This window comes from Saimiri boliviensis, chromosome 13, assembly GCF_048565385.1.
Source record: "Saimiri boliviensis isolate mSaiBol1 chromosome 13, mSaiBol1.pri, whole genome shotgun sequence".
In the NCBI taxonomy this organism is placed as follows: Eukaryota; Metazoa; Chordata; class Mammalia; order Primates; family Cebidae; genus Saimiri; species Saimiri boliviensis.
Genome location: NC_133461.1, coordinates 62,136,787 through 62,164,499, shown reverse-complemented (window position 1 = coordinate 62,164,499; position 27,713 = coordinate 62,136,787). Strand labels below are relative to the sequence as shown.

The window sequence follows — 27,713 nt, the reverse complement described above, 5'->3', positions numbered from 1 at the left end:
GTGGAAGAAGTCCTTTAAATTTCCTTACTCTCTCTGTGGCTTTAATGCCACAGAGCCCTGTGAGATGGTGACTTGAACACTCAAAATTGCCACTGACACCTTTTCCTGGGCTCAGGTGGCGGTGCTGCCCTTCCTGCTGCTTCTTCAGAAATAAAGCAGGCTTTCCCTAATTCCCCACAGCACACTTGAGCTCAGGCTTTAAGGAAAGACATTAAAACAGAAAGCACACCTGGTGCATCACGTGCCATTCCTAGGAGTCGTAGAGCTCCTGATCAATGTCTTCCTGCCTGATACCCACTCTGCTCCTGCATGGCAGGTACCAGCTCACACCTACTGTAGGATGTTACCCTTTCTACTCACCAGAGTCCAGGCCCCACTCAGCCCTAACCTCAGGGAGAAAAGGAAGCTTTTCTCCCACTTTGGTCCAAGGCATTCCTTATTAACTTCCTCAGGAAAAGAGTCTTCCCAGCATGGTAGACTTCAGCCAACTCTTTGGATGGCTACAGTGCCCTCCCATCTGCACTGGTTTGTCTGGTGCTTCGTGACCCTAGTATATTACTGTCTGCTGCCAATGCACTTTACCAGACTTCTTTCTAGAAGTGGATCTGTACTTAAATAACTTCTAAAAATCCTTTAATGTGTAGTCTCTATCAGGTATACCGTTAGCTTCTCTGAGCCTACTTCCTCACCAGTTAAACAAGGTAAAAGACAAGGTTATTGTCAATGTCCCTTCCAGACATAAGATTGTTTGACTGTTGTTTGACTGTATAACAGAGAAAGTTTAACATTTAAGCTTAAGCCTTTGCCTCATTTAGTCTTCATTAAAATCTCTGCATTTTTTAGAATGCATTGATCAATTTGTACATTAAAAGCACTGAAATATTTTTTAACAAGAGAGTGAATCATTTGGGTTTTAATTATTATTTGTCTTAGTGCATGTTGGTTTTTCTTGCTTAGATCACTTTTAATCCATAAAATATGTTACCACACTGTGTGCAAAAGATGCCAAAGAGCTGTACTTATTTTGCAGGGACTTTAATACAAACTTTTGCTTGGGAGCTTGTTACATTCCAGGTACTGAAGACCAAATGAGCCAAAGACTTAAGCTTACGTGTGAGATTGTCTTCACCGTAAAGTCAAACAATGCTATGTCTGGAAGGTGCATTGGAAATAACCTTGTCTCCTGCCTTGTTTCACTGGTGAGGAAATAGGCACAGGGAAGCTAACAGTGTGTCTGAGGACACGCAGAGAAAGGCTAGAACCCAGATTTCCTGCTCTCTGTTCCAGAGGTCTCTGCACTACAGCATTAAAACATGCAAAGTCTACAGCAACAGAAGGAACCATCCAAGGTAGAGTATTTGTTTCCAGCATGGACTTGTGACTTAGTAGTGTCACAGGATCTTTTGGGCATCCTTTTTCTAGCTGGAAGCCTCTGGGGCTGGTGGCACCTTTCCCTGAGTTTTGCCCAGGCCCAGTGGGCTCGTTCTGCCCATTTGACCTGGCCGGCTGCACTTGGCTTGTGCTACCAGCCCGGATCCCAGGCCCACCAAGGGTAAGCCAGGTGTGGAGTGGTGAGGGGTGCATGAGTGAGCAAGTGCGGGGTCCAACCACTCCACACAGCCAGTCATACTGGCCGCTGTGGTGGGGCTGACAGCTCCAGGCACTGACACAGGCACCAGCTCCAGGCAAGCCTGCAGGTGCGTCAGTTGCACCATAAACAACTTCTGCTGTGAGTACCCATGTCTGGACATGGAGAATGTAGTGGCACCCAGAAGCTTGGAGATGCCAGAAACCACAGAGCCCCAAAGAGGATGTTACAGCCCTGGCTCAGGGAGCCTCTAGGTCTGGTCTCCTGGAAGGGCTGCAGCTCTTCTCTCCTTGTCACCCCCAACGTGGCAAGGAATAGCGGTAGCGTTTCAACCCTGTTTGTGTTACAGCTTTTTCAGTTACACTTTTTGGCAGTTCCTGAGTTCTTGTTCCATGTACAGGAAGAATGAGGTACGTGGACAGCTGCATACAGGACAGGGCTAAAAGGTGTTTTATTGAGAGACACTACAGCTATCAGGAGACCCAAGTGGGTAGTTCTTTTTCTTTTTCTTTCTTTCTTTTTTTTTTTTTGAGATGGAGTCTCTCTCTCTCTGTCACCTAGGCTGGAGTACAATGATACGATCTCAGCTCACTGCAACCTCCACCTCCCCGGTTCAAGTGATTCTCCTACCTCAGCCTCCCAAGTAGCTGGGATTACACCACACCCAGCTAATTTTTTGTGTGTTTTTAGTAGAGACGGGGTTTCGCCATGCTGACCAGGCTGGTCTCAAAACTTTTGACCTCAGATGATCTGCCTGCCTCAGTGGGTAGCTCTTTTTCACAGACAGGTTATCCCAGTTGGTGCAGCTCTCAACAGAGAGGAATCCTGGAGTGGTTAGCTCCTATGTGCAGGTGGGTCATCCTGTTAAGTGTGCAGCCCTCAGAGGAGAAGAGACTCCTGTCCCTAGCAGGTCATCCCAAGTCTGTGAGTCTGGCTGAGTCTAGTTTTTATGGGCTTCAGAAGGGAGGAAGTGCATGCTGTTTGGTCCACTGGCAGCTATGGCAGGCCTGGAAAAAGCACCATAAGTTATCACTAAATGGCCTGCGGACTCCACCTGGAATTGACAGCCTGACCCCATGTTTCAGACCATTCCTGGCTTGAGGGTGGGGCTTCACTAGGGACCCACCCCTTTCTGCCAATGAGCCTGCTTGCCTCCCGCCAGCATCTACATGTCATCCAGGCTGTCCAGGATGTTCAAGCTGAGGGGCACCTGCAGGCCTGTGCCAAGCTGCCCTCCATGTCCCCTCAGCCTCTCTCCCATGCTTGTCAGTGCCCAGAGTCTGGAAAGGGTCAAGGCATCAGGGGGCTTGAATGTCAGCACTACCCAAAGTGCACGTACACCTGCCTGGGTCACGACACAGCCCAGGCTCAGCCACAACTTTGCTCCAAAATTGGAGCGGGCACCAGGAGCGGGGAGAGCCCAGGCAGTGGGAGCAGGCACCTCCAAGCCTGCAGGGGCAGGGAGGGTTCCTGTGTACCTGAGAGTACAGGGATGCCTGAGTCCACAGCTGCACCTGGGCAACTGCAACTGTGCCCAGGAAGGTGAGGCTCCCACCTGTTCGTGGCTCCTGCTGGCTCTGTGGAGCGTGCAGCCTCTGCCATGCCTTCCCTGATGTAGCTGACATCATGGCAGCAGCCACTGCAGTCAGGCCACCACTGCCGTCAGTAGGAAGAGAAATAAAACAGAAGGAGAAAGATCTAGTTTACAAATAGTTTGTGAAGCTGAAAAAAATCAAGTTCTTGATTACCTCTTGTATTTGTAATTCTGTAAGCTCTTGACTTCAAAATTAATCAATTTTTTTCTAATTTTTAAATTATATATGTAATTTTTAAGCAGGTGGATGGAAGAGAGGCTACCAAAGTCTTTATCTGCTATTCACTTTCTCCGGTTTTCTTCACTTTCCCTCCTCTTGTGGCTAGAAGGCTTTGAAACCTTGAAGCGCATCTGCACTAGAAACTGTAGTGGGTATCCCTTATAATAAACAGGGCAGCTTGGCTCTAGGCCTGCAGAGGATTAATTAGGAGAAAAGGGGCCCAGATCCTATTCAAGAGAGACAGGTTTAGTCAGTGAGCAGAATATCATCCCCTTAAGATTTCTTAAACCTAATTTCTAAAAATGACTGCTAAAGCTCTGCTTCTGATTATACTCTCAAAATAAGCTACTACGTAGAAAATAAATATTAGAGCAATGCTTTTTATGTGAGAAGAGGAAAATAGCTGGAGAGATATAACATAGGAAGTCTTCAAAGTCGCGTATGGAACAAGTTTCAAGACTTGACACAGCTCTTTGCCTTCATGTAGAATGATTGTAAGCAAAGTCTGCAGTTATCACACCATCAAGCTCAAAGTGGAAAAGTGAATCAAACCTGGGGACCCTAACCTTCCCTTCTGTAGAGAAACAAGTTGCACCATCTAATGATTCTTTCTCAATTTTCCTGATCAATTTCCAGTTTGTTTCATAATTACAGCATTTCCCCAAGAAAGGCAGGTTATAATTTCCAGGATTATAGCGTATCTTCCCTTAGTTAGCATTTCAATTCATGCCTTTCTTTTTGTGGAAGTACTCTTGGCCCTTCAGAAACTTTAGGAAGCCGGCTGCTGTCATCAGCCACAAGATTAGAAATCTTTTCATAGGTAGGTAATATCCTGGGAAAGTTTCTACATGGTGGATAGTCACTTGAGTTTTTGATAGTGTCTTTTTTGGTTCATTTTGAAAGGGGTATCTTTTTAACTTTGTCTCCAAATCCCAAGGCTTATCAACAGCACCTGTGGCCTCTTTTTGACTACAGAGTTGAGATCTGGTGAAAACACGTGTTCTTGGAGTTGGAGGAAAACACAGAGTCTAGTTCAACCCTCTAAAATGTGTATGTGATGTATGTGGCGTGTTGTGTGTGTGATTTCCAACAAAATATAGAAGAAAATTCAAAGAAGAATGCAGTATAGTATGCTGTTGGAAGTCCCTGTCATAGGGACATGATGAAATATTTACTAAGAACCAGCATTCACACAACACACCGCACACATCACATACACATTTTAGAGGGTTGACACACACACTGGCTGATGCAGTCTGAATAGGAAGCATTCATTGGCAGTAGTTAGTTTCAGGATTTGGCTAACACAAATGCCTTACTTTCTAGTGTCTGGCATGTGGAGAGAGGTAACACTTTTTAAATTTTTATCACAAAGGAGAAATTTGGTGCTAATAGTTTGAAAAAATGGTTTTAAGTTAGAAGATATTAAAATGCATGTGGAATGCCTTTTGTGGTTTTACTATTTTTATAATCTAGTTAATTTTTTGCAGCAGAGGAATAAGGGAAAATCTGACATTGTTGTCTTTCAGTCTGATGTTGTTTGCTGTTCGGATATGGCAATTAAATAGTTCAATGGGAAATTGAAAAAAATGATAATGAAATATAGAGAGGAAAATGCTCTGCAGAAAGGTTACATAGTGAAATCTAATAGTTTTTTTTTTCCTCCACTTTTTTTATTGTTGGTGGTAGTAATACGTATGCTGTGGCTAATGTTTACTTGTAATTAATAAATTATAGCAGCCAGCTTGGACACTTATTTCAAAGCTAATTGTGTATTTAGCTTTGAAGACAACCTTCATTTGGGGCTATATGAAAAGAGGATTTCTGATCATTCCTCCTGGGGTTTTGTGTTTTTCTGATATCTCCTCATCTCTCAAGGTTTCCATATTGGACATACTGAGACATCTAGGACAAGTCATTCCAGGAAAGACAGGATCATCTTAAAATACTAAATTAATTTAAAAACTGGATTTACTTTGACAAATTTAAACTTTCTTAAGTAGTTGAGAACTTCTGCAAGGAAACTTGCCTTGTCAGTTTTTATTCTGCACTACTCAAAATATCTAGGATTTCTTAAAGACAGAAAAGTAGAAATGTTGAACTCTAATTTTACTTTGAATCCATTCATCAGTAATGGATCAGACATTTAATATTTTAGTTAAAATGATCATTGACCCTCAGGCTTTTAAAAATGTGTTCTTGAAACTTAGCAAGTAGATATCCTAGCACTTGAATATCTGCATATCTATGGGAATTTCATGAATTAAATGAAACTGGAGGATTGTTAATACAGTGGAAAAGTTCTCCCATTCCACATAAAGAATTGAATTTTGAACTTAAGAATATTCAACTTTGTGAGGCAGCACATCCTAGTAGCATTAGCATGGGTGGCATCTTGACTTTGCCTTTTGAAAGCTATTTATCCCCAGAAGTTCTTAGTTTTCTTATCTGTGAAGTGGAGCTCACAGGGTTGCTGTGAGTGGTAGAGGGAGTGAATGTTACATCTGCAGGTGCCAGGAACCTTTTTTGGGTCTGCAGTGGCTGAAAAATTTGAAAGGTTCCTTAAAGTTATAGAATTTCCATCCCATAAAACATATATTCCCTTCTAAACCATTGTCTTTAGGAATATAAATATAAAATACCCTATAGATTGATGGGTCTTTAATATGAAAATAGGATCAGAACCTTCATACTAGAGATTTGCTTTTATCACCTAATAATATATAAGACACTGGAAAATATTTCTTAAATCAGAGAAAGTAAATTTGTATGTAAATGTGACTCTCAGTTTCTCATTTCTGTTTTCTTATTTGTTGTTTAACCTGGAAAGAATAGTATCTGTGTTTTCCCATTAGCTACTCATTAATTTGGCAGTTCTGGAAGTGTGCACATTTTTATTAAATAAGAATAGGAAGCAACAGTTGTGCTTGTGTTTAAGATTTTTAAAAAGCTCACCTACCTAGAAGCTGGTAGGATTGAGAAGCCGAGCCAGAAACCCAGGAAATTTGCTTTTTCTCACACTGCCCTGTTTGAACCTGCTGAGATTTGAAGATGCAGCTAAGGTTCTATTGCTGTTGTGTCAGAAATCAGTAGGTGTTTAACAAGCCTGAATATGTTCTGAAAGTAATTACACACACGCCACTTGTGGCTTTCAGTGCTTGTCTCTTATCCTGAATAGGCTCACATTTTATAGTGAGCAAGGAGATAGTGTTCCTTGACCTCAGTAATGAACTCACTGAAATAATATGGGAGAGTCTGTTAAAGAGAGCGTCTGAGGAAGTCAGCCCTCTTTTCCTTCATCTCTAGTTCCTTCGGAAGTTGGCGCAGGACATTCTTTCTAGTTCTGCTAAGTCTTCTGATTTCTAACTTAATAACCCTGACCTGTACATTTCAAGAGACTTCTTCATATTGAATTTGATTTCAAGTACCTTTAAAATTTCAGGTCATTCTATATTTGCCCTTCTATAGTAAGTATAGGATAGGATTCTTTTTTGCCTCTTACCATATTTGGAGTTCTGTGTTAGTCTGGGTTTTTGAAAAATAACTAGGGACTCAATAGTAGCAGCTGGGAGGAAGGAAAGAGATGGAAACAGACCCAACTCACTCATTTTCATGTTAGGACAGATCCTCTACTGTCATAGAGAACTTTCTCTTTTGCCTGAAGAAATTGGGAGTAGCTGTTTGAGGCACGTTTCCTGGATTCTTCTTTCTTGGAGGCCAGGTTTTGCAACAGAGCCGATGTGTAGAATGCCTGACTGCAGATCTTTAGCTGGCTGTAAGTACTTTCTTAGGAGTAAGGATTCCTCAGTGGTGGTTCAGATTGTGCAAAATGGTAAGCAGGGCTCCATTTTGGCAGGTAGATATTAATTATTAGAAAATGTTGCCTGACTATCACTGTAGAGATATTTAAAGCAACATAAAATCAAGTAGCATTCACATATTATAATTTTTTAAATTTCCAGAATAATTCTAACTAGATGCGTGGTATTTATATAACATTCATTGTTTGGGCAGATGAGGAGATGTGAGAGCAAGCATTGAGTATGTTTGAAATACCACGGGCACTCAAGACAGGAAATGAGCTGGAAAGGAAGCCCTGGGACTCATCAGGAAAGACTGGTTTAGTGTGCTCACAAGGTTGAATATAGTTCTGTTGGTGTACTGGTTTTCTCTTGGGGCAAAACAACACCCCATAAACATAGTGACCTAACACAGAACCCCATACACATAGGGGTGTATGATAAACAGCATGTTTTGTGTGGGCCAAGAGCACAGCATGTGTCAGCTGGTCCTGTGTTCAGGGTCTCAGCAGAAATCAGGTTTTTTACTGACTGCATCCTCATGGAGCCACTGGGCTAGGAATAGATCAGCTTCATAACTCCTTCGGGTTCTTGGCATAATTCATTTCCTCCTAGTTGTACAACTGAAGTCCTCACTGTCTTGCTAGCTATTGTCCAGGAACTGCTGTCAGCTACAGAGTCACTCCTGGATCCTTGCCATGAGAATCTGAAGCAACATAGAACCTCCCTTACCATGATTTGTCTTCTCAGGAATCTCTGACCTCCCCATCGGCAACCAGCCAGAGAAAACTCCCTACTTTGAAAGGGCTCATGTGATTATGTCAAACCCACATGGATAATGTCCCAGTCTTAAGGTCAACTGTGTCCTCCAACATCACCTAATCACAGGAGTAGGGGTGGTACAGGCATATGCACCAGGGAGGCAGGAAAGCCTGAGCCATGTTAGAATTCTGCCTGTTCCAATAGGGCGTGGGTGCTTCAGAGGGGCTTTATGTAGGCTCATTCATGTTTTTAAAATGTTCTTCTATTAAGTAGCAATTGAAGGCTAAGGGAATAGAACAGGGACACTAGTCAGCTCTATTGCAATGAACCAGGCAGAAGACGCTGAGAACCAGAACCAAGGCGAGGCAAGGCAGTTGGCAGTGGGGTAGAGAGGAGAGTGTATGTTTTAAAGGACTGTCCTGAAAAGGGGCAGGCCTGATCAGCTGGATATATGAGAGGGATATGGGTAGTGGTAAGAGCCAGTAACTGATAATGACTTTGAGATTTGTGGACTGAGTGATTGCGTAAAGAGTTGTACTACCAATGGATGTAGAATACAAGCTAAAAGGTTTATGGGGGAAGACAGTGAATTTAACTTAACAAATTTAAAGTGCCTGGAATATGAAATCACAGGAGTAGGATCCACTTTATTCACAGTTGCAGGGATGGTTCAGGCATATGCACCAGGGAGGCAAGAAAGCCTGAGCCATCTTAGAATTCTGCCCATTCCAGTAGGGCATGGGTGCTTCTGAGGGGCTTTATATAGGCTCATTCATGTTTTCAAAATGTTCTTCTAAATAGCAATTGCAGGCTAATAGAATAGAACAGGGACACTAGTCAGCTCTATTGCAATGAAAGTAGCAATCTGCTACTGCAATTGGATATATTTTTGGCATTTGGAAGAGAGGTCAAGTTGGTAGACTCTGTGGGAGCCATTATCTTTTATACTAATTCAAACCTGGTTGGTGAATGAGGTTGTGCAGGTAGTGAGTGAATGAGTAAGAAGAAAAGAGTCTTAATAAAAGAGCTCCGGGGGATACTAACCTTTGAAGTAGGGATTGGGGACAGCTTTGACAAATCCCTCTACCTTCGGGTTCTTCCCCACGAGTCTGTTTTCCGTTTTTGCCCTGTTCCAGCTCATAAACTGAGAGTACCTGACCCCTTGAGGAAACTGCAGGAGTGATTGTGACCATGTGAGGCTCCTTCAAACAGTTCAAAAAGAGAGAGAGCATAGAAAAACATCCTGATATAATTTTCTAAGTGCCACCAAGGGCTTTGCACTATTAGATATAGAAAACAGGAAGTAGAAGGTTGCATAAGGTACCATCGTGGAGAAATAATTGAGTGTTGTCATGCTCTTTGATTGATTCCTTTGCCTTCTTTGAGTTCATTGATTGCCACTTCTTTTATTTTTTTTAATTTGGCTTTTTTTGCTGTCTTTTGTATATTAGAATTTCAGTTATACAAAGTGATAAGAACCATAACATTACATTGCTTGTAAGGATTGACTGATGCCTGATTCTTCTTTGAACAATTTAAGATGAATATTGGAAGTAGTTTTACATCAGCATGTTGCATAATTGTTATTTTGAAGGTACCATTATTGTAAAGTGGGAAGAGTGGTGTGATTCTGGAAGTTCTCTTAAATGTTTATCTCAAATTAGAAAAAAATAAACCCTTTAAGTGTAACCTCCAGCATTTTTCCAGTTTGGGACTGTAATAATACCCTGCTCTTGACCTTCTGGCCCTGACAGGAGGCGTCTGGTGCTGAACTGTTGGTCCTACTCCCGCTCTGCACAGCAGAGAAGCAACGGATTCTTTTTTCTCTTCCATTTTGTGGATTGTATTGACCAGCCAGTGCACCTTAAGCTTTTTATTTATTTGTTCGAGAAGGGATCACAGACTTCCAGTTGTGGGAGTTTTCTGTTGGGACACAAAGCATTTCCATCAAAAAAGTTAGCTTCCTAGAACTTGCTTTCCTGATTGTTCTTGTCAGATGACTATTGTGGATATTTTCTTTCTAGATAAATTGAATTTAGGATCTTCCTGTTGCTTCTCTTACAAGACTGACCTATTTTGTTAGCATTGCCTAGTGACTGTTCCTATAATCTAGGTCAAGGATAAGTCTACCGTTGGCAAATTAAAATGACCAGATTAGATATTAATTCATGAAATGCTTTGATTGGTGCGGGTTTCTTCTTATCACTAAACGAGATATCTTTGTTGTATGAGAATGTATCTGTTCAGCGTGACAGCTGTGTTTAACTGGTATGTACATTTGGAGTCCTTTTCTAATAAGCATATGAGAAAATTCTAAGTCAGGAATGCACCTCATTTTCCCTGCTGCTGCTTATAGACATGAGTGATGGTGTGCATATGCACAGGCAGCATAAGGAATTGGTTCTTGTTATGGTGTTTGGAAAACTGGAAGGAATACAGAGCCTTGTTATTTTTTATGGAATGCCATGGTGACAGCAAATAAAGTCACTAAAGAGGCACCACATTCTTTAGGAAAATGCCATTAGACTGAGGTTGTAAAACACATGAATGGCTTTAAATGAGTACCCCAAGCAAAATGCTCCAGTTAATGTCTTCAGTTATTCCTTTATAAAAATACTGCCCAGACGTCATGACTTACAGAGCTTTCTTTAATAGTATGATGATCACTAATTCCTCATGACAGGGAAAAAGAGAAGAAAATGCCACCATCAAAATTGGAAATGTAATATTTCAGAAGTACATTTTACTTTAACTTGGGGTTTTTATTATTTATATCCCAGCATGTTCTAGCAAGGATTTAGGCTGTTTTACACGCACCCAATATAACAAGGAGAGAATAAATATGTAGAAAGAGGACCAAGAGGCTTCTTACATGAGAATAATAAGCCAGTCTGAGGTTAGTCCACAGAATGCATGTTCTGAGATCGCTAACAGGAACACAGGAGGAAGCCTCGACCTGGTGTCCATGTTACAAAACAACCTGGTAGATTAAAAGAAGCGAGTCTATTCCAGAGCCAGTTAAAGAGAGACTCTTTACTGCAGCTCTGTGATAACTTATTCAAGAAGTGGACTGCGAACAGCCATCAGAAACATCTCAGTGATTGTTCTTGCTCTCCAGCAAATCTTTAATAAGCATTAAGTAATGATTCATCAGTTTGAGATTATGTTCCTCATTATGTATCTGAGATGCAGCTTGTTATGATGTTTAATGCAGAACCACATATATACGTATGTATGTGTGTGTATGCAGCATATATATGTATATAGTATATATGTAGCATATATACACACGTATATATGTGATGTATATATGTGTGTATATATGTGGTATATACACGCATCCACACATGTATATATGTGGTGTATACATACATATGTAGTGTACACATACACACCACATGCATGCATACATGTAGCACATACACTACATATATGTATACAGCTATACATACACACTACATGTATGCATACATATATACTACACATATGTATGCATGTGTGCATGCACACTGTGTTTATGTATGTACATATACACATGCATATATACTACATATACATATGCATATATGCATGTACACATGCACTACATATGTATGTGTGTAAATATATGCTACATATATACATGTATGTGGTGTATGTGTGTATGTATGTACACTACATATGCATATATACACCACATATATACGTGTGTGTGTGTGGATACAGTATATATATGTATGTATATATGTGATGTATATATATATATCTATACCACATACACACAGACATAAGTACATAAGTGTACATACACATATCTATGTGTATATACATCACATTTTTTAGACACAAGAATTTTGGTATGGATAAAACTGTAGAATGTGGCATGGACGTGGGGCCAAAATGGGCTTCCCAGTATCTTCCCCAGCAAGTTTAGATGGTGGGACCATCATAGAAGATGGGTTGGGCCTGCGGTGTGCTGTTTCCCAGCCATCTTCCTGAAGGACTGTGACTCAGAGAACTCAAGTGAGGGGCCACTCATGCGTAGCAGCCATGAGCCCACTAATCCAGTCAGCAAGGAAAAGCAGCCAGTGATATCCTCAGCAAACTAATGCAGGAACAGAAAACCAATGCTGCATGTTCTCATTTATAAGTAGGAGCTAAACATTGGGTATACAGGGACACAAAAATAGGGACAATAGACACTGGGAACTCAAATGAGGGGGAAAAGAGCGGGGGAAGGACTGAAAACTGTCTATTGGATACTATATTCACTACCGGGGCTACAAGATCTACTGTACCCCAAACTTCAACATCACGCAATATACCAACATGGCTGCACATGTACCCCAACTCTAAAATAAGTTTATAAATAAAGAATAAATTGAAAAGTCATCTTCTAGAGATAATTTTATATAGTCCTCAGTCTTTTCTTCTTTATGATTCTATAACAGGTAGTTTATTTTAGGAAAAAAAGGATAAATTTTGATTGCATTAATTTGATGTGTGCATCTTATTTAATAAAATGCATGTATGTCTGTTACACACTGATATTATCAACAGAAGAGAAATCAAAATATCCCCAGAAATACATAGTTTCTGAGTTTATTTCCATAAGAGGATTGCAGCTTAAAATTTACATTCTCATTTAATAGATACAGATTAAGAACTTCCTTTGTGTAACCAGAAATTTTCATTTTAATTAATGAAAAGATTTAAAAATACATTTATATTCTGTTTTTATCCTCAAAAACATATAAAACAACTACTAAAGTTATAATTAAGTTAGGGATGTGCCCAACACTAAGTTAGAAAACTTAAGAAGGAAGAGTCAAAAATTAATAATTCATAATAAATCTGATAAGGCCTTCAAAAAAAGAGAAGTGACCAGTAGACATTAGGCTCTCAATACACAAATGAATTGGCCTCCTACTGGAAGCCAATGGATAGGATCCAGGTAGTTACAGTATCTAGGCAATATTTCAGAGCTGTATATTTGTTGGCTTGTTTTTGAAATGGGGTCTTAGTTTATTTCCCAGGCTATATTCCAGTTCCTGGGACCAAGCAATCCTCTTTCCTCAGCTGCTTGAGTCATTGGGACTACAGGCATGCTCTACCATGCCAGGATTCAGAGCTATATTTTAAAATATCAGAATTATGATGGGCATCTTCTCATGAGATGTGAGGGCTTGACAAAAACATAGTCACAAAAAGAATATCACCGTCCTTCTGCAAGGACATGGGTCATGGAAGTGCCTGAGGCGAAAATATACTTCAAAATTTGGATGTAGGCCATTTTAGAGACAAAGGGATACTCAAACAAGATCCCAAAACTGTACTTTATAGAGCATGACTTCCATCATTTTAACTCATAAAAACTTTAAAGCACTCATAGGACATTTAAGCTTGAACAATGTAATTTTTTCTCTAGTCTTCAAGATAACCTCAAAGCAAAATTTGTGCCCAGATATGTCAATTAGTTCATTTCCTTTATGGGATTATTAACTGTTAGTCCATTAAATATGGTGACTGCTACAAAAAATATCTACTTCAGTTTTAGAACAGTTTTTAGGTACAAGACCAATTATACGTTTAATAGTTCATGCTCCAAATTGTTATTCACATGTTTATTTCTGTAGTTAGATAGGGGGAGAGAATATTTTTCCTAGTTATCCAGGAATTTAAAGTTCTAAAAAGAGAATCCAAGACATGTCCCCATACCGTGCCCAGAACTGCCATCTACATTCAACAGATGACCACACCTACTAATCAGATGGTGTCCAGATGCAGGTGTATTGGTAACTGGGCAATTCAAGTGGCCTAATGCTGTTTAGCCAAGACGTGTCCTTAGAAACCATGATCCATCTTGTATCATTCTGTTTTGCAAAGGATGAAACGTGTATGAAATCAAAGTAATAGAGTAGAACCGCAGCTTAAGACCACTTACTCCTTGGAGAGAACTTGAGCAGTTTATCAGGAAGTTAACCTTTATAAAACATTTGAGGTAGAGTGTTAAAAAACCAACGGATTTTTCACGTGTGGAAATAAAGTATTCTCTTTTTATGAAAAAGGGGTAAAAATTCAATACTGTAGTTCTAGCCAGAGAAGCGTATACTCACATGGTAGAGAAATATCAACAAATTGATCATGAACAAATTTCAAAGATTAGAGCAGTTATTCAAGGGTTTTAAAGCAGGAAATGAGCCCCAGATGCAATTATTTAGCTTAATTTTCTTTCATATTAAAAAAAAAAAATGATTCTGCCCAATGCACGGCACTGTGGGAACACAGTGGTGAGTGGAATTGGCTTACAGGAAGGCTACCCCAACCACGACTCAAATTCTAATACAAGCAGAAATAAAACTGCCCACCTGACAGTGGCAATGCAGGAGCTATAGAAATAGCTTCCCTGAGATTTAACCTAGTGTGCAGTTCACAGGTGGAATCCTGAGGAAGGGGTGCTTGAGTGGTGGAGAGAAGGATGCGTCGGTAGAAGGTTCCAGGGCATGGAGGTGTGTGTGCAGCCTCCCACTGGCAGGAGAGAGCCTGGGAGAGAGAGAGGTGAGGTAGCAGGGAAGACACAGAGGCAGGCAGGCCTGGGAGGCCACTGCAGGGGCTTCCCACAGTTAGGCTTTTTCTGTCGGTGTCCCAGAAGCGTCTCTCACTACTGCATCTGATAGCTAAACCATAATCTTGTCATGTAGCTTTCTTCTCCCTGAGATCTATTGTTTTTTTTTTTTGTTTTTTTTTTGTTTTCTTTTTCAATGGTAAAAACAGAAGTTAAAATAAATAATACAGTTTCCGGGATGGCCTCTTCAAATTTTCATTTCGCTGCCTACTGTGCCATCCAAGATCATTTGTTCCACCAGATGAAAACAGGGAGAGCTGGTTTGTAGGATCAGCAAGACTTCCATAAAAGCAGGGGAGCAGAGCCTCCCGAGTCCCTCTTCCTGGACCTTACTCAAGTTCAGCCCCTAGGGCAGATAGCTCAAGGAAAGACAATTGCCTTATCACAAGCAGAGAAAAAGCAGTGCAGTCTAAACACATGTGTAATCTCTTACTTCTTGCTTAAATAGAATGTTTACCATTTCCCTATAGATAAAAGAGCATTAGAGTTGTTCCTTAGGGGAAATGGCTGTACCTATTTTGAAGCCATTGTGAGAGTTCGGTTTGCCTTATGGTTTCAGTTTTTATGTGATTGTTAATTTACTACCATTTGCACATGCAGCTTCTCACACGTTTTACAGATTGTAACCACAAAACTTAAAGAAATATAGTCATCTGAGATTCGGGAAGGAGGGGATCCTTGCAGTGAGCACACCTCCCTGCTGCTCTAGCTTCTCCGTCTGCTGAGCCCAGAAGACAGGGTCTGCCTGGTCTGGTTCTCGAATTAGACCAGGCCTCCCATCTTCTTAGCAGGGTTCAGCAGCTTCCTCCCTACTCCTGTCACAGGAGTGGGAACGGCTGGGCAAAGAGGATTACCACTAGCTTTCCGGGATTGTGGGTTCACGCAGTATTAAGCCAGCATGCCCTGATAGAGCAGTGTTAGAAAACAATACTGACCTTTGACGTGTAGACCCAACTGTACCCCACAGTGGCTCAAACAGGGTATTACATGTACCAGAAACAAAGTATACAGAATCAAAACATTTAATGATTGAAAAGGTTTTTTTCTTCCCCTATCTACTGGACTTTAAATAGTCATCTGAAATATGATGCTTAAATACAGGCAAGACTAAAGTAAGCATCATTTACAGTGTGAGCATGTCCTATTTTTTTAACCACTTACTTACATTTCATTAGGTCTTACATGAATTACACGATCATTTTGACTTAAAAACGTATTTAATATGGTAAAATGATACATGGTTACATCTTTAAATATGCTGGTAGTTTCTATAAGAACCTTGATATTCTTTCTCTTTCTACTTATTCTCAGCCTTGCCCTACTAATATAGGCTAAAACAGTTGAAAAAGTTTTTCAAAAACTTAAAAAAAAAAAAGTTTTAAAAGTTGAAACAGTTGAAAAAGACACAGATTCACTTAGTACATACTTTTTAAAGCAATGACAATGTTATTCTTATGTTTTGATTATCAACGCCTATTGAAAAGTGATAGTGCTACAAATTCATACTCATTAAATTCATATTATCGAAAGTGATGTTTTTATTGCCAATATTTGAATTGCATATAGCTCTTTATTTGATCAAATGAATTATAAATCACAATTCAAGTTTTGTTTGGGGCTTTTTTGAGAATTCTTGCAAAAGACGTTAAGCACTTCCTCTCACAGGAAAACTTTCAAAGTTTCGCGTCATTCAGAATTAAGCTAATATGATTGCTTTACGTGATTCAAGTTTAAGTGTCTGTTTCAAACATTCCTCCTTCTTAGATTTCCTTTTCTGCATTTGTTTTGCACGCATTGGCTTAGTGACCTGAATCCTTAGCAGATTAACAGCAGGAAATGTTGTCTGACAGTTTGCTGCCAACATCTCATATGTGTGATGTGAAACTCTTTGCAAAAATCAAGCCCAGTGTTTTTGCTAGCCAAGAAGAAGCATGCTTCACTGGAAAGCCATCATCTACCACAGTGCACGTCTTCGAATGCAAAAGTCTGGTTTCAAGTAGAGACTGAAATTACAACAACAAATGAAGACAGGAACCGATTGTGGTTGGTTAAAAAAGAAACCAGGTCTCTTTAAAGAAAGTTAGACGGGCTCAATAAATAGGAAGCTACTTTTGTCATATATGTGCTTGAAGTGTTTGTGCACTGAATCTAAGTCAAAACATAGGTCAACTCTACTGCATGTGAACAGCCCACTCTAGTTTGGGCATTGCTATATGCAGTATTTATGATGATATTTCAGTATCTTATGTTTTGGGTTACAATGTGTAATAACAATGTGCCAGTATACCCAATATGTATTTAAAACTATTCTGTGAGTGTATGTAAAGAAAAATTGAATGTACACTCAGTTTACTAATATCAATATTATTTTTGAATAATTTCCAAGTTTTACCTATATGAAGAGAAGGGACTTTTTTTTTCATAAGAGTAGTGGTATGATTTGTTTTCTATGATTTTACTGTAGAATAAACAGGATTTTAATAGTACATCAGTCTCTATTCCAAATTCAGCACTAGAAACCTTAAATTTATCAGGTTCCTTATCAAAAAGTCCTAATAATAATCACCCACATTTATCGTTCACGCTTCTATGAGTTAGGCAATGTACTTTCTAGTGTTTTATCTTAATACAACAATCCTATGCATAAGTACCAGTATTATTTCCATTTTATAATGAACGCATCAAAGCTCAGAGAGGTTTAAATAACTTGCTTAATATCACAGAGCTAATTGGTTGTAGAACCAGGGTCCAGCGTTGGGACTGTCTAATATACTGCACTTGAATAATGGGAAGATAAACTTGCAGTGTGTAGGAATATCCATCTTAAATGTTTAAATAATGCCAGATGAATTCTTATCTCTAGATAATTTAAACCTGGAAATTAAACACACGTTCGCTATTTTGTTTGTAAACTAACCAAGACCAGGAAATAGTTTCATATTTCTGTTTTAACAAAGGCTCCAGATCATTATTGCTAACTTAATTGAATAAGAATGTGATAGAACAATTATTGACTGACTGATGAATGTTTGATAGAAGTTACCCTCATGGTTTTCTGAAGAGCTGATAGCTCATGAATTTAAAGAAAGGGCTGACAACGTATGTGCCATCTAGAGAGAAGAAATGTGATCTCTGCCTCCCATGTCCGCCTTCTATGAATGTGCTGCCTGGATCACATTTGGGATTAGTACATAGGCTGATAGATCCCATTAAGTCCTGCCTCATGAGAATGGATTCTGGCAGTAGTGGATGTGGATAATGGACTTTCCATGCTTATTAAACTTGGCATTGCAGGTACACTTGAGAAAGCCCAAAAAGGCAGGCAATGCACATAGAGCAGCTGGTGCCTTATCTTTCTTCTTACGGCTTCTCAGCTCCAGCTCTTTCTAAGGCTTTATGGACTCTGTTGTTCCAGACAAGACACCACCATCTTTTGTTCCCGGGTTTGACCATGGCCCTTTGGCATTTTCCAAGTATGGATTTTAAAAAACCCAACTCTCCACTTAAATTTCAAGGCAATGCTAGAGTGTTTTTCTATCAAGAATCCATCAGAGAAAAAGAAATCCCAGGAAAGGTGACTTATTGGCTTATGCAGAGTCCCGGTGTCTGATCTGGGCCCAAGCTCTGACCCAGAGAGTTTGGTGAGCTTCTTCTGAGGCTCCCATTCTTGAGGTAAGCAGTAGTGCAGTCATTTAGAAATAAAGACAAGTCCGAGTGACCTTTAAGCGTGAGGAAAATGAAAAGGCATGCACTGAGGAAAAATGCAATTAGGGCAGGAAGCATGGGTGGGGGAGCGGGGAGATGGCATTTTGCTAGATTTATCCAGAATAATGTGAGAAGAAATTCTTTTATGAAATTCCTGTCAGTAGCACTTCTTAGACACACAGATCGAACGCCTGCTGTGTTCAGGACACTGCAACAGGGCGGTAAAAAGGGCGAGCAGACTCCCATCCTCAGGGAGCAGAAATACGAGTTCACAAACTACTACACTCATGAAAGAATATGACTTCCAAAAGAAAATCAGGGGTCTATTTGAGGAAGATAAGTGATGGAGAAAATTAAGTACTTACGGCATAGACAGCGCCTCAAATGAGGATAAAGAAGCATCAGTTTTGCTGGGAATTTCCAGTATCATAGCTCTCCATATTTTCTTGTATTAACATGAGTGGGTTAGAACTTAAGCCAGCATAGGCAGGAGGCTTTTTTATTTTCATTTTTCAAAGCTGTTGTCTAAAGAAATACATGCATGCCTCCCGAAGAGCCTTGCCAAAGCACACACCTTCTGATGCAGGAGCCTCATTCCTTCCTGCGCAGCAGGGACTGCTGATTAGCTCCAGTTCTCAGGCAAAACAATTTGCTCTCCTCATTCTCTTCATGATTGTACGGCTTTGGATAGATAACTGTACCTTGTTTTCTAAGGCTAAAAGATGGTTTTTGACTTGACAGATTTCTCTAATTTCAGCTGTGCCAGAAGAGGGCTTCACTCAGGCTGATTTATAGCTTTGTAAGACTGAAGAAAAAAACCCAAACACGTTGTATTGTAGAACACATTTTATTGTAGTCTGGGGCTGAGACTTGGCACGATTTGTGTCTTCCTGCTTTTGCGCTCATTGTCTTAGGCGCACATTAAGAGATGATTTATAGGGACTCAGGGATGGAGGCAATGCCCATTTTAGAGAAAGCAGTGCCAAGGAGAGCTGTCCTCCCTGGGTTCAGTGCCAGCTGTTTGTACAGGTCAGTCACCCCAGTCACCTGCTAGGGAAGATCTAATTGGTGACCTTGGGTGATGCTAGAGAGCCAAACTCATTATCTTGAAAATGAATACAGGGAAAGAAACAATGAAAACAGTAGTCCAAACAATAGTCCCAATAACTGGAAAATGCGAATGCTCCTGCTCTATTAGAAAAGAGGAGATCAAGACATTTATTAACTTACTAGGGGTCATTATTTAGTAATGTAGCAAAATCTTGAGTAAAAGTGTATTTTAACTATAAAATTGTTTAAAAAGTGTCTCCCTGTTTTAAAAAAACACAACAAATTTCAAAATGTTTCTGTTTTTCTTATATTCATAGCTATAAATGAAAATTAATGTTTTTGTGTTTCTTTCCAGAGTTTAGTGGTTTATTATTTATCATTTGTATCATTTTATTTTAGCATTTGGCTGATTTACCATTTCCTGAGAACTTTAGTTTTCCAAGAAAATGTGTTGGAATGAATGTCTTCAGATTTTAAGCCTTGGGCAGCATAGAAAGACCCCATCTCTAGGGAGGAATTTTTAAAAGATTTCCTAGAAATGATGCTATATGCCATTATGCTAACTGGGAGACTGGGGTGGGAGGATTGCTTGAGCCCAGGAGGTCGAGGCTGCAGTGAGTTATGATCTCACCACTGCACTCCCGGGTGACAGAGTGAAACCCTTCCTCTTTAAGAAAAAAAAAAAAAAAAAAAGGATTTTAAGCACTTATGTCTGTGTAAACCAATTTTGCTATAATGCAAGTATGAATATTGGCCTAGACTAAATCTGAAAAAGCTACATACTTCCTTGTAAAAAAGTAAAATGTCTTTAGAGTCCTCCTATTTAAAAATTTGTAACTTGCAATCATATTTTAATTTAAAGTGACCCTTCAACTATACCAGCATGACTTACCTGGGAATCTTTTTAAAAATGCAGATACCAGCCAGGGGTGGTGGCTCATGCCTATAACTCAGCACTTTGCGGGGCTGAGGAGGGTTGATCATTTGAAGTCAGGAGTTCGAGTGACCATGTCTTACCTAAAAGTTTAGAAACGATGTCTCTGCTAAAAATACAAAAATTAGCTAGGCGTGGTGGCAGGCAGGTAGGTGTAAGCTCAGCTATTCAGGAGCCTGAAGCAGGAGAATCACTTGAACCTGGGAGGCAGAGGTTGCCTTGAGCTGAGATCATGCCACTATACTCCAGCCTGGGTAACAGAGTGAGACTCTGCCAAAACAAAACAAAAAGCAGATGCCTTGGCCCAACTGCAGAAATTCTGATTTAATTGACCTGAGGTTGGGGCCTGGACATTGACATGTTTTAAGTGCTCCCAGTATCCACTGTTGAAAGTATCCAGTATCCACCTTTGAAAGCCACTAGTTTAAAACATTGCTTCTGTGTCATTGGTTATGGCGTGCTTATGAGAAAAATATTTTTGTAAAGTTTCAGCAGGTTACTGTTTTAATCTCTTAATGGTATTTTACAAAAAAAGAGGCCCTGTGAAAGATGGCATGCAGGAGGCCCAATGCCACTGCAAGTGTCTTTACGATCAGGGATATGAAGTGAGTGCCCAGACACACAGCTGGGATGTAAGGCAGAATATAGAAAGTGCTGCCGTAAAGTGCTACAAAGTCCAAGGGAGAGAGAAATCACATTTGTCTGGGAAGACAGGAAATGCTTCAGAGAGTTGGCACTGGAGAAACCTCTTGAAGGATGAGAAAGACTTAATAGGCAAAGCAGAACATGTGGGACATTGAGAGCATCATTACGGGTAATGCCTGAGATGGATTGAAGCACATCAGAGCTGTTTAACTTCATGAGTTCATCATGATAGTATGAAGCCAAAAGATTTAATTGGTAACTTTGGGTGATGCCAGGGAGCCAACTCATTATCTTGAAAATGGATAAAGAGAAAGAAACAAGCATTCATCTTCATTTTCATCATTAAACGGTATCACTGGGTAAACAAATAGTTTTGATAAAGAGAAATACCTCTTTATAAATATGCTCCAGCTAATAAATGAAAAAGGAATGATTCGCATTAGAATATCACCATTTTGCAATCTGGAATGAATTATGTAGGGCAATGATTGTCAGTGACTGCTGATATCACATATGTAAAAAAAAAAAATCAAGCAGTCACATAATGACTCCTGATGAAGTATCGTTTATGAAAAACAAACCAGAACGTGAGTAAGCTTCTAACTCACAGTTTAGGGGCAATTCAGGAGACTGGGAGAGCTGGTTACATTACACGGTAAAGACGCAAACAGCAGACTCTACACTGAGAGAACTCTACAGGCAAATGACCTAGTTTCTTAGGCAAGTTAATTTCAAGGGGAAATCCAAGATAAGTGGAGAATTTTCAGGTTAAGTTTTGAATTTTCTAAAATGTTGACTCAATGAAAATTTTAAGTTTGTATTTACTCACGATAAAAGTAAAATCATTTGGTGACTAATGTTTTTACTTTTACTAAACTTTTAAAATAATTATTAACAATTTAAGAATACTTTTTGTTAGTCTTTCTCTTTTTAATTAGTAGACTTTTTTTTTTGGAGCAATTTTAGGTTTATAGAAAAACGAACAGAAAGCACAGAGTTCCCATATAACCCCCCACACACACACACTCTGCCCCTCACCTCCCAGTTTCCCCTATTTTTAATTTTTGCTATTTCTTACAGGAAGGATCCCTGTTTTTAACATTTTGCATTAGTGCGGCACATTCGTTACAACTGATGAGCCAATATTGACACGTTGTTGACTAAAGTCCATAGTTTAGAGTTTATTCTTTGTGCTCTATATCCTGTGAGTTTTGACAAATGTATGATGTCATATGTCTACCATTACATTCTCATACAGATAATGGACAGTTTCACTGTCCCCAAAATTCCCTGTTGGCCACCTATTTATCCCTCCCCACTCCAAAACCCCTGGCAACCACTGGTCTTTTTGCCAACCCCTTACGTACTTTTGCCTTTTGCAGGATGATATATACAATAGTCCCCCCGACTATTATCTTCAGTCTCACTTCTGAAAACAGATGAGTTTCATGCAATAAGATATTTTGAGGGAGAGAGAAAGAGATCACATTCACATAAGTTTTATTACAGTATATTTTTGTAATTTTTCTCTTACTACTTGAGTTTTAATCTCTTACTGTGCCTATTTTATAAATTAAACTTTATCATAAGTATATCTATATAGGAAGAAACAAAATATATAGCGTTCGGTACTATCTGCAGTTCTAGGTATCCACTAGGGGCCTTGGAATGTAAAATCCCATGGATAACAGGGAACTACCATAGTTGGAATCATACAGTATGCATCCTTTTCAGATGAACTTCTCTCACCTAGTAGTATGCATTTAATGTTCTTTCATATCTTAATAGCTTATTTTTTCTTTTATCAATGAACATTATTTCATTATCTGTATGCACCACAGTTTGTGTCTTCATTCACATAAAGAAGGACTTCTTGGTTGCTTCCAGGTTTTGGCAGTTATGAATAACGGTGTTATAAACATTTGTGTACAAGTTTTTGAGTGAACATAAGTTTTCAGCTCATTTGGGTAGATACCAAGGAGCATGATTGGTGAATACTGCAAGAATAGGTTTAGTTTTGTAAAAAACTGCCAAACTGTCTTCCAGAGTGGCACTACCATTTTGCATTCTCAATGATGAGTAAGAGTTGCTGTTGCTCCACATCCTCACCAGCACTTGGTGTTTTTATTGTTCTGGATTTTAGCTGTTCTAACATATGTGTGGTGGTTTCTCACTGTTGTTTTGATTTGCAGTTCTCTAATGACAGAGAATGTGGAACATCTTTTCATATGCTTATTTGCTATCTGTATATCTTCTTCGGTAAGGTGTCAGTTCAGATATTTTGCCCCTTTTTAAATTGGGTTGTTTTCTTGTTGTTTTAAGAGTTCTTTGTATATCTTGGATACCAGTTCTTTATCAGATATGTGTTTCGCAAATATTTTCAGCGAGCTCTGGCTTGACTTTTCATCCTCTTTAAGTTCTTTTTTGACAGATTTCTCCTAACACCCAACAATTTCATGAATCAATTTGGACATTTTTTTAATTAAAGAAAAAAATTCAAACAGTTATGAAACTTGTTTAAGTTGCTTGAAGATATGCCATGTTGTAGGACATTTCATTTAAAGCTTTCCTGATTGTTGGACTGCAGTATGTCCATTTACTCTATCAGACACAGAAATGCGATTTGTCAGGGGAACTCTAAAGAAGGCAAGCCACCTTTAGTTTGTTACTCTGGGAAAGTAAAGTCACACTTTGGAGATGATGTCATATTGAATAGTATACACAAACTGTGAATGCCTTTGAGTCGGAGATGACTTAAGCACTCACAAAGAACTATAAGATTAAAATCTCAGTCTTTTCTGGTTAGGTAAACTATCCATTAGTTTAGAATGCCTCTATCCATTTTATAAAAATTTACTTAGTTTTTGATTCATAGCGTAGCATGTAACCACATACAATGATAGTAAGATACCTACACTTGATTGCTTAATGAACAACATGTCTTTGGGAACCATAATAAGCATAATTTCAACAAAATTTCCAGTCTTATTGATTGTTGAGATTTAGTCATATGGTAAACATTATTACTTGCAGGTATCAACAAGTACAAATAGTTGACTTGAAAAGTTGAATAATATACTAGAAAAAAAAAATCATCTGGATTAGAAGAATCAAGAAATTGTTAGAGTTGAGAGAGAAGGGATCCAGTCCAGGGCTGGAAAATAAACTTCATGTCATGTCCCACCTCCATCCATTGGCAGCAGCTTTTTCTCATCACGATGTGCAGAACAGTGCTGATGCTCCATCCGGGTGCAATGGGTGAGAGAGCCTCAATCCATTAGTGGTTTGCAAAGGGAGGCCCAGGTAGAGCCTCAAGCCCATAAACATCTTGCTCAGTAGAATCTTACATCCCCACTCAAGGATGAGAAAATGGAGGCCCGAATAACTTAAAAGCCTTTTCAAAAGTCACCCAGCTGGCTGATGGCCATGCTGATGTTTACCAGGTAAGAATTCCATTGCTTCCATTCCATGATACAACCATCTACAGTTGATAACCCGGACAACTGGTCTCAGCTCTAGAGACTTGAAAAAACAATTCTCCATTGTGTACTAATAGTCATTGTATTTAAAACTGTGTTTAAAATATTCAGTAAGAAAATATCTGGTCTATTCAAAAGAAAGGTGGGACTCATTAATAGAAATCAAATTTCAAGGAACTGGAAAAGTGAGTGCAAGATAACATAACAGTCTGTGCTTGAGCTAAGCCATGCCACCTGTTAGACAAAGTAAACAACACCGCAGCCTGGAGGTGGTGAACTGAAACGATGGCCAGGGCAGCCTGCAACATATTCTGAAATGATTCCTCTGTTGATGACTGGCTGTGGTCTCTTGGATCAGAGAATATAGGCATAGGGTCAAGTGAAGCCTTGTACAGAAAAGTTTTTGTATTTGCATTTGTTTTATTTTTTATTTTTTTGGTTGGTTACTCATGGAGAAAGTATTTGCCAGACACTGATGTGTATTTTTCTATCTTGTGTGTATGTAGGTAAAAAAAAGAAGAAAGTGGTCTAGCTAAAGCAATTAGATAGTAAACAGCAGGCATTTCATATCTAAAAAGTGGGACATGTTAATTATAAAGCTACTTCTTGGTGCTACCAGGAGCTGGATATGTGCTCCCATAGAAACATGCATAATAATCTGTTCTATGTTAGTTACTCTACTGTTAATCAGCCACCAGGCTATAATAATAGCAGACATCTATGGAATGCTTAATATATGCCACCACTGGACCACGTTGGAATACATTATTTTATTTTAATGTCAGCTATTCCAAAGAAGTAAGTAGTGTCATTTTACATAGCTTCAAGGGACATCCTGAAGATTCAAGCCCAGGTTTACCTGATTCTAAAGCCATTTCCCAGGTCATCATGTAAGACTGCCTCTCTCACCCAACTGCTTTGAACCTCTCCTCTTACCTGTGAACTGAAGATTATACCAATTAGAAGCATCAGAAGAACCAATTTTTATGAAAACTTCATAATTTATAAAGCAATATTCAGAAATAATATGCTGTTATTTATAAATAAATGATTTAAGCCAGCAAGCAGGCACTTCATTGTTATAATATTTATTTATAGCCAATGAGCAGTGTTATTATGTAGTTTTGCTAACAAGTAATTTATTTTCATAATACTTTATGGAACTGTTTTTTCCCAATACATCATCGATTATTTAGCTAGCTACAATTTAGGCCTTACTTTTCTATCATAAATTTGCCTTTTCTCCTAAATAGTCATGCTTGAGGGGACTGAGTAATTGCTTTCAGCATAATTACAGCTGCACAGTAACACAACACACCACTTACAGGTCTTTTGAATGCTTATTATTTTGGCATAAACATAGTTGATCAATTTCATATTTCTCATTGCTATTATATTAAATCTTAAAGACAAATATGCCTAATGTATTAGATGTAAAATGTTAGTAGCATACAAACAAAAAACTGGTTTAGTTTATTTGTTGCCAGTTAATTCGTCACAGACCTCATGACTATGTTTAAAGGCCTTTGAAGGATTAGATTAAAAAATGATACATCACAATAAATTAAGCTGATGAATTGTTTTCCAAATGACTACCTTTTTTTTTTCTCCAGATGCCTTCTTGATGGTCAGAAATATAGCTCATATATCTTTATTTTGTATTTATATATAATAAGTATTCTTAAGGTTTTGTTATGTTTAATAAGGATTTGCTCTCAAACAATTTAAGAAATAAAATAAACTGTTCAAAACTGAAATTTGTGACAAAAGAAAAAACAAAAATAATGAAATTTATTTAATGGATTTTTAGAAAGTGGTCCTTAGAATTTCTATGTAAGGATTTGGGATAGAAAGTCTAAGTGAGAGTCTGCCTAAGACAAAGGAGCAGAGTTAATTCTTCTCAGACTCACAATTTTATCACATAGAGCTATGGTCCTCAGCCTTTTTGGCACCAGGGACCAGTTTCATGGAAGACAGTTTTTTTCCATGGACTGGGGTGGAGGATGGTTTTGGGATGAAACTGATGCACCTCAGATCATCAGGCATTAGATCCTCATAAGGAGCATGCAACCTAGATTCCTCGCATGCACAGTTCACGATAGGGTTCTTGCTCCTATGAGAATCAAACTCTGCCACTGATGTAACATGAGACCGAGCTCAGGAGGTAGTGCTCTCTGGCCTGCCACTCACCTCCTGCTGTGCAGCCCTGTTCCTAACAGACCATGGACCAGTACCCATCCACAGCCCGGGGGTTGAGGACCCCTGATGTAGAGAATTGAGTTAGGGTACTCTGCAGTATGGCTTCTGTTGGTTTGATATATATTCTTTCACAGTCAAGGTTTTTCTGTTTCACACATTTAGGCTCCAAGCATCACATTATTTTCCCCAATTGCTTCTATTTAGAAATCACCCACTGGTCACCTGTACATACTAAGTAAGCACATCTCGATACTTTGTTTTTGTTTATTTGTAGGCGTGGGTAGGCTTTTGTAGGTTGAAACCCCCTCCCCTTTTTTTAGCCCTTTTTCCACTTAAACAGGAGATGACAGTGTGGTCACGCTCATTGGTCACTCACTGAAGTTACACCATGCAATGTTTTAAATATTCCATGGTTTTATCTATGGCGATTGGGAGAACTTTCTTTGTGTGTTGACTTGCTTTTCTGTTCTGTTTCCTGTAGAAACGCTCCAGAGGACAAGTGCTGTTTGATAAAGTATGTGAACACTTGAACTTGCTAGAGAAAGACTACTTTGGGCTTACGTATCGAGATGCTGAAAACCAGAAGGTGAGTGATCAAAAGCAGTGCAAAATAAGATGACTTGAACTGCTCATTTCTGCTGGAAAATGAACTGAGACTGAATGGGTGGATCACTTTCTTCAACTCCCTTCATACTCCCACATTTTCTACTTTGAGTCTGTAAATGCTGTTAATCATCTATTTCTCGATGAAGGAGATCACTGGCAGCTTCCTTTAATCTTGAATATTCTGGTAACAGTAAATGAACTCTTGTTTTTCATGCTTGAGTTATTTGTGGTTCCTAGAAATCATTTTATGTGGTGCCTTCTCAATGGGGTAATTATTTCAGTAGATTATTTGAACCAATGAAAATCAATTGATATTTATGTAAAAATCATGTTCATATCCCAAAATTCTATGAAGCTATTATATTTGTAACCTATAAACTGTCAGGGCAGTTTATTATTGGTGCTGCCCTATTTTTCATTCATCTTTTTATGCTTTCGTATTGTTTCTGAATCAGAATATGAGGTGGATTGTACACTGACCTAACACTTGTCTAATGTATTTAGTAGATGTTTTATGCAATACCTCT

The 27,713-nt window shown here is 39.1% G+C and overlaps 1 protein-coding gene across 20 annotated transcripts in view; it reads left to right on the top strand.

Annotated features, from left to right (window-relative positions):
* Positions 1-27,713, top strand: part of EPB41L3 (erythrocyte membrane protein band 4.1 like 3) — a 223,820-nt gene that overhangs the window by 144,869 nt on the left and 51,238 nt on the right. For all 20 annotated transcript variants that reach the window (XM_074383732.1, XM_074383735.1, XM_074383736.1 and 17 more), the window contains exon 4: positions 27,062-27,166. In XM_074383732.1, the coding sequence (XP_074239833.1) occupies positions 27,062-27,166 (105 nt within the window). The remainder of the gene's footprint in view (positions 1-27,061; positions 27,167-27,713) is intronic.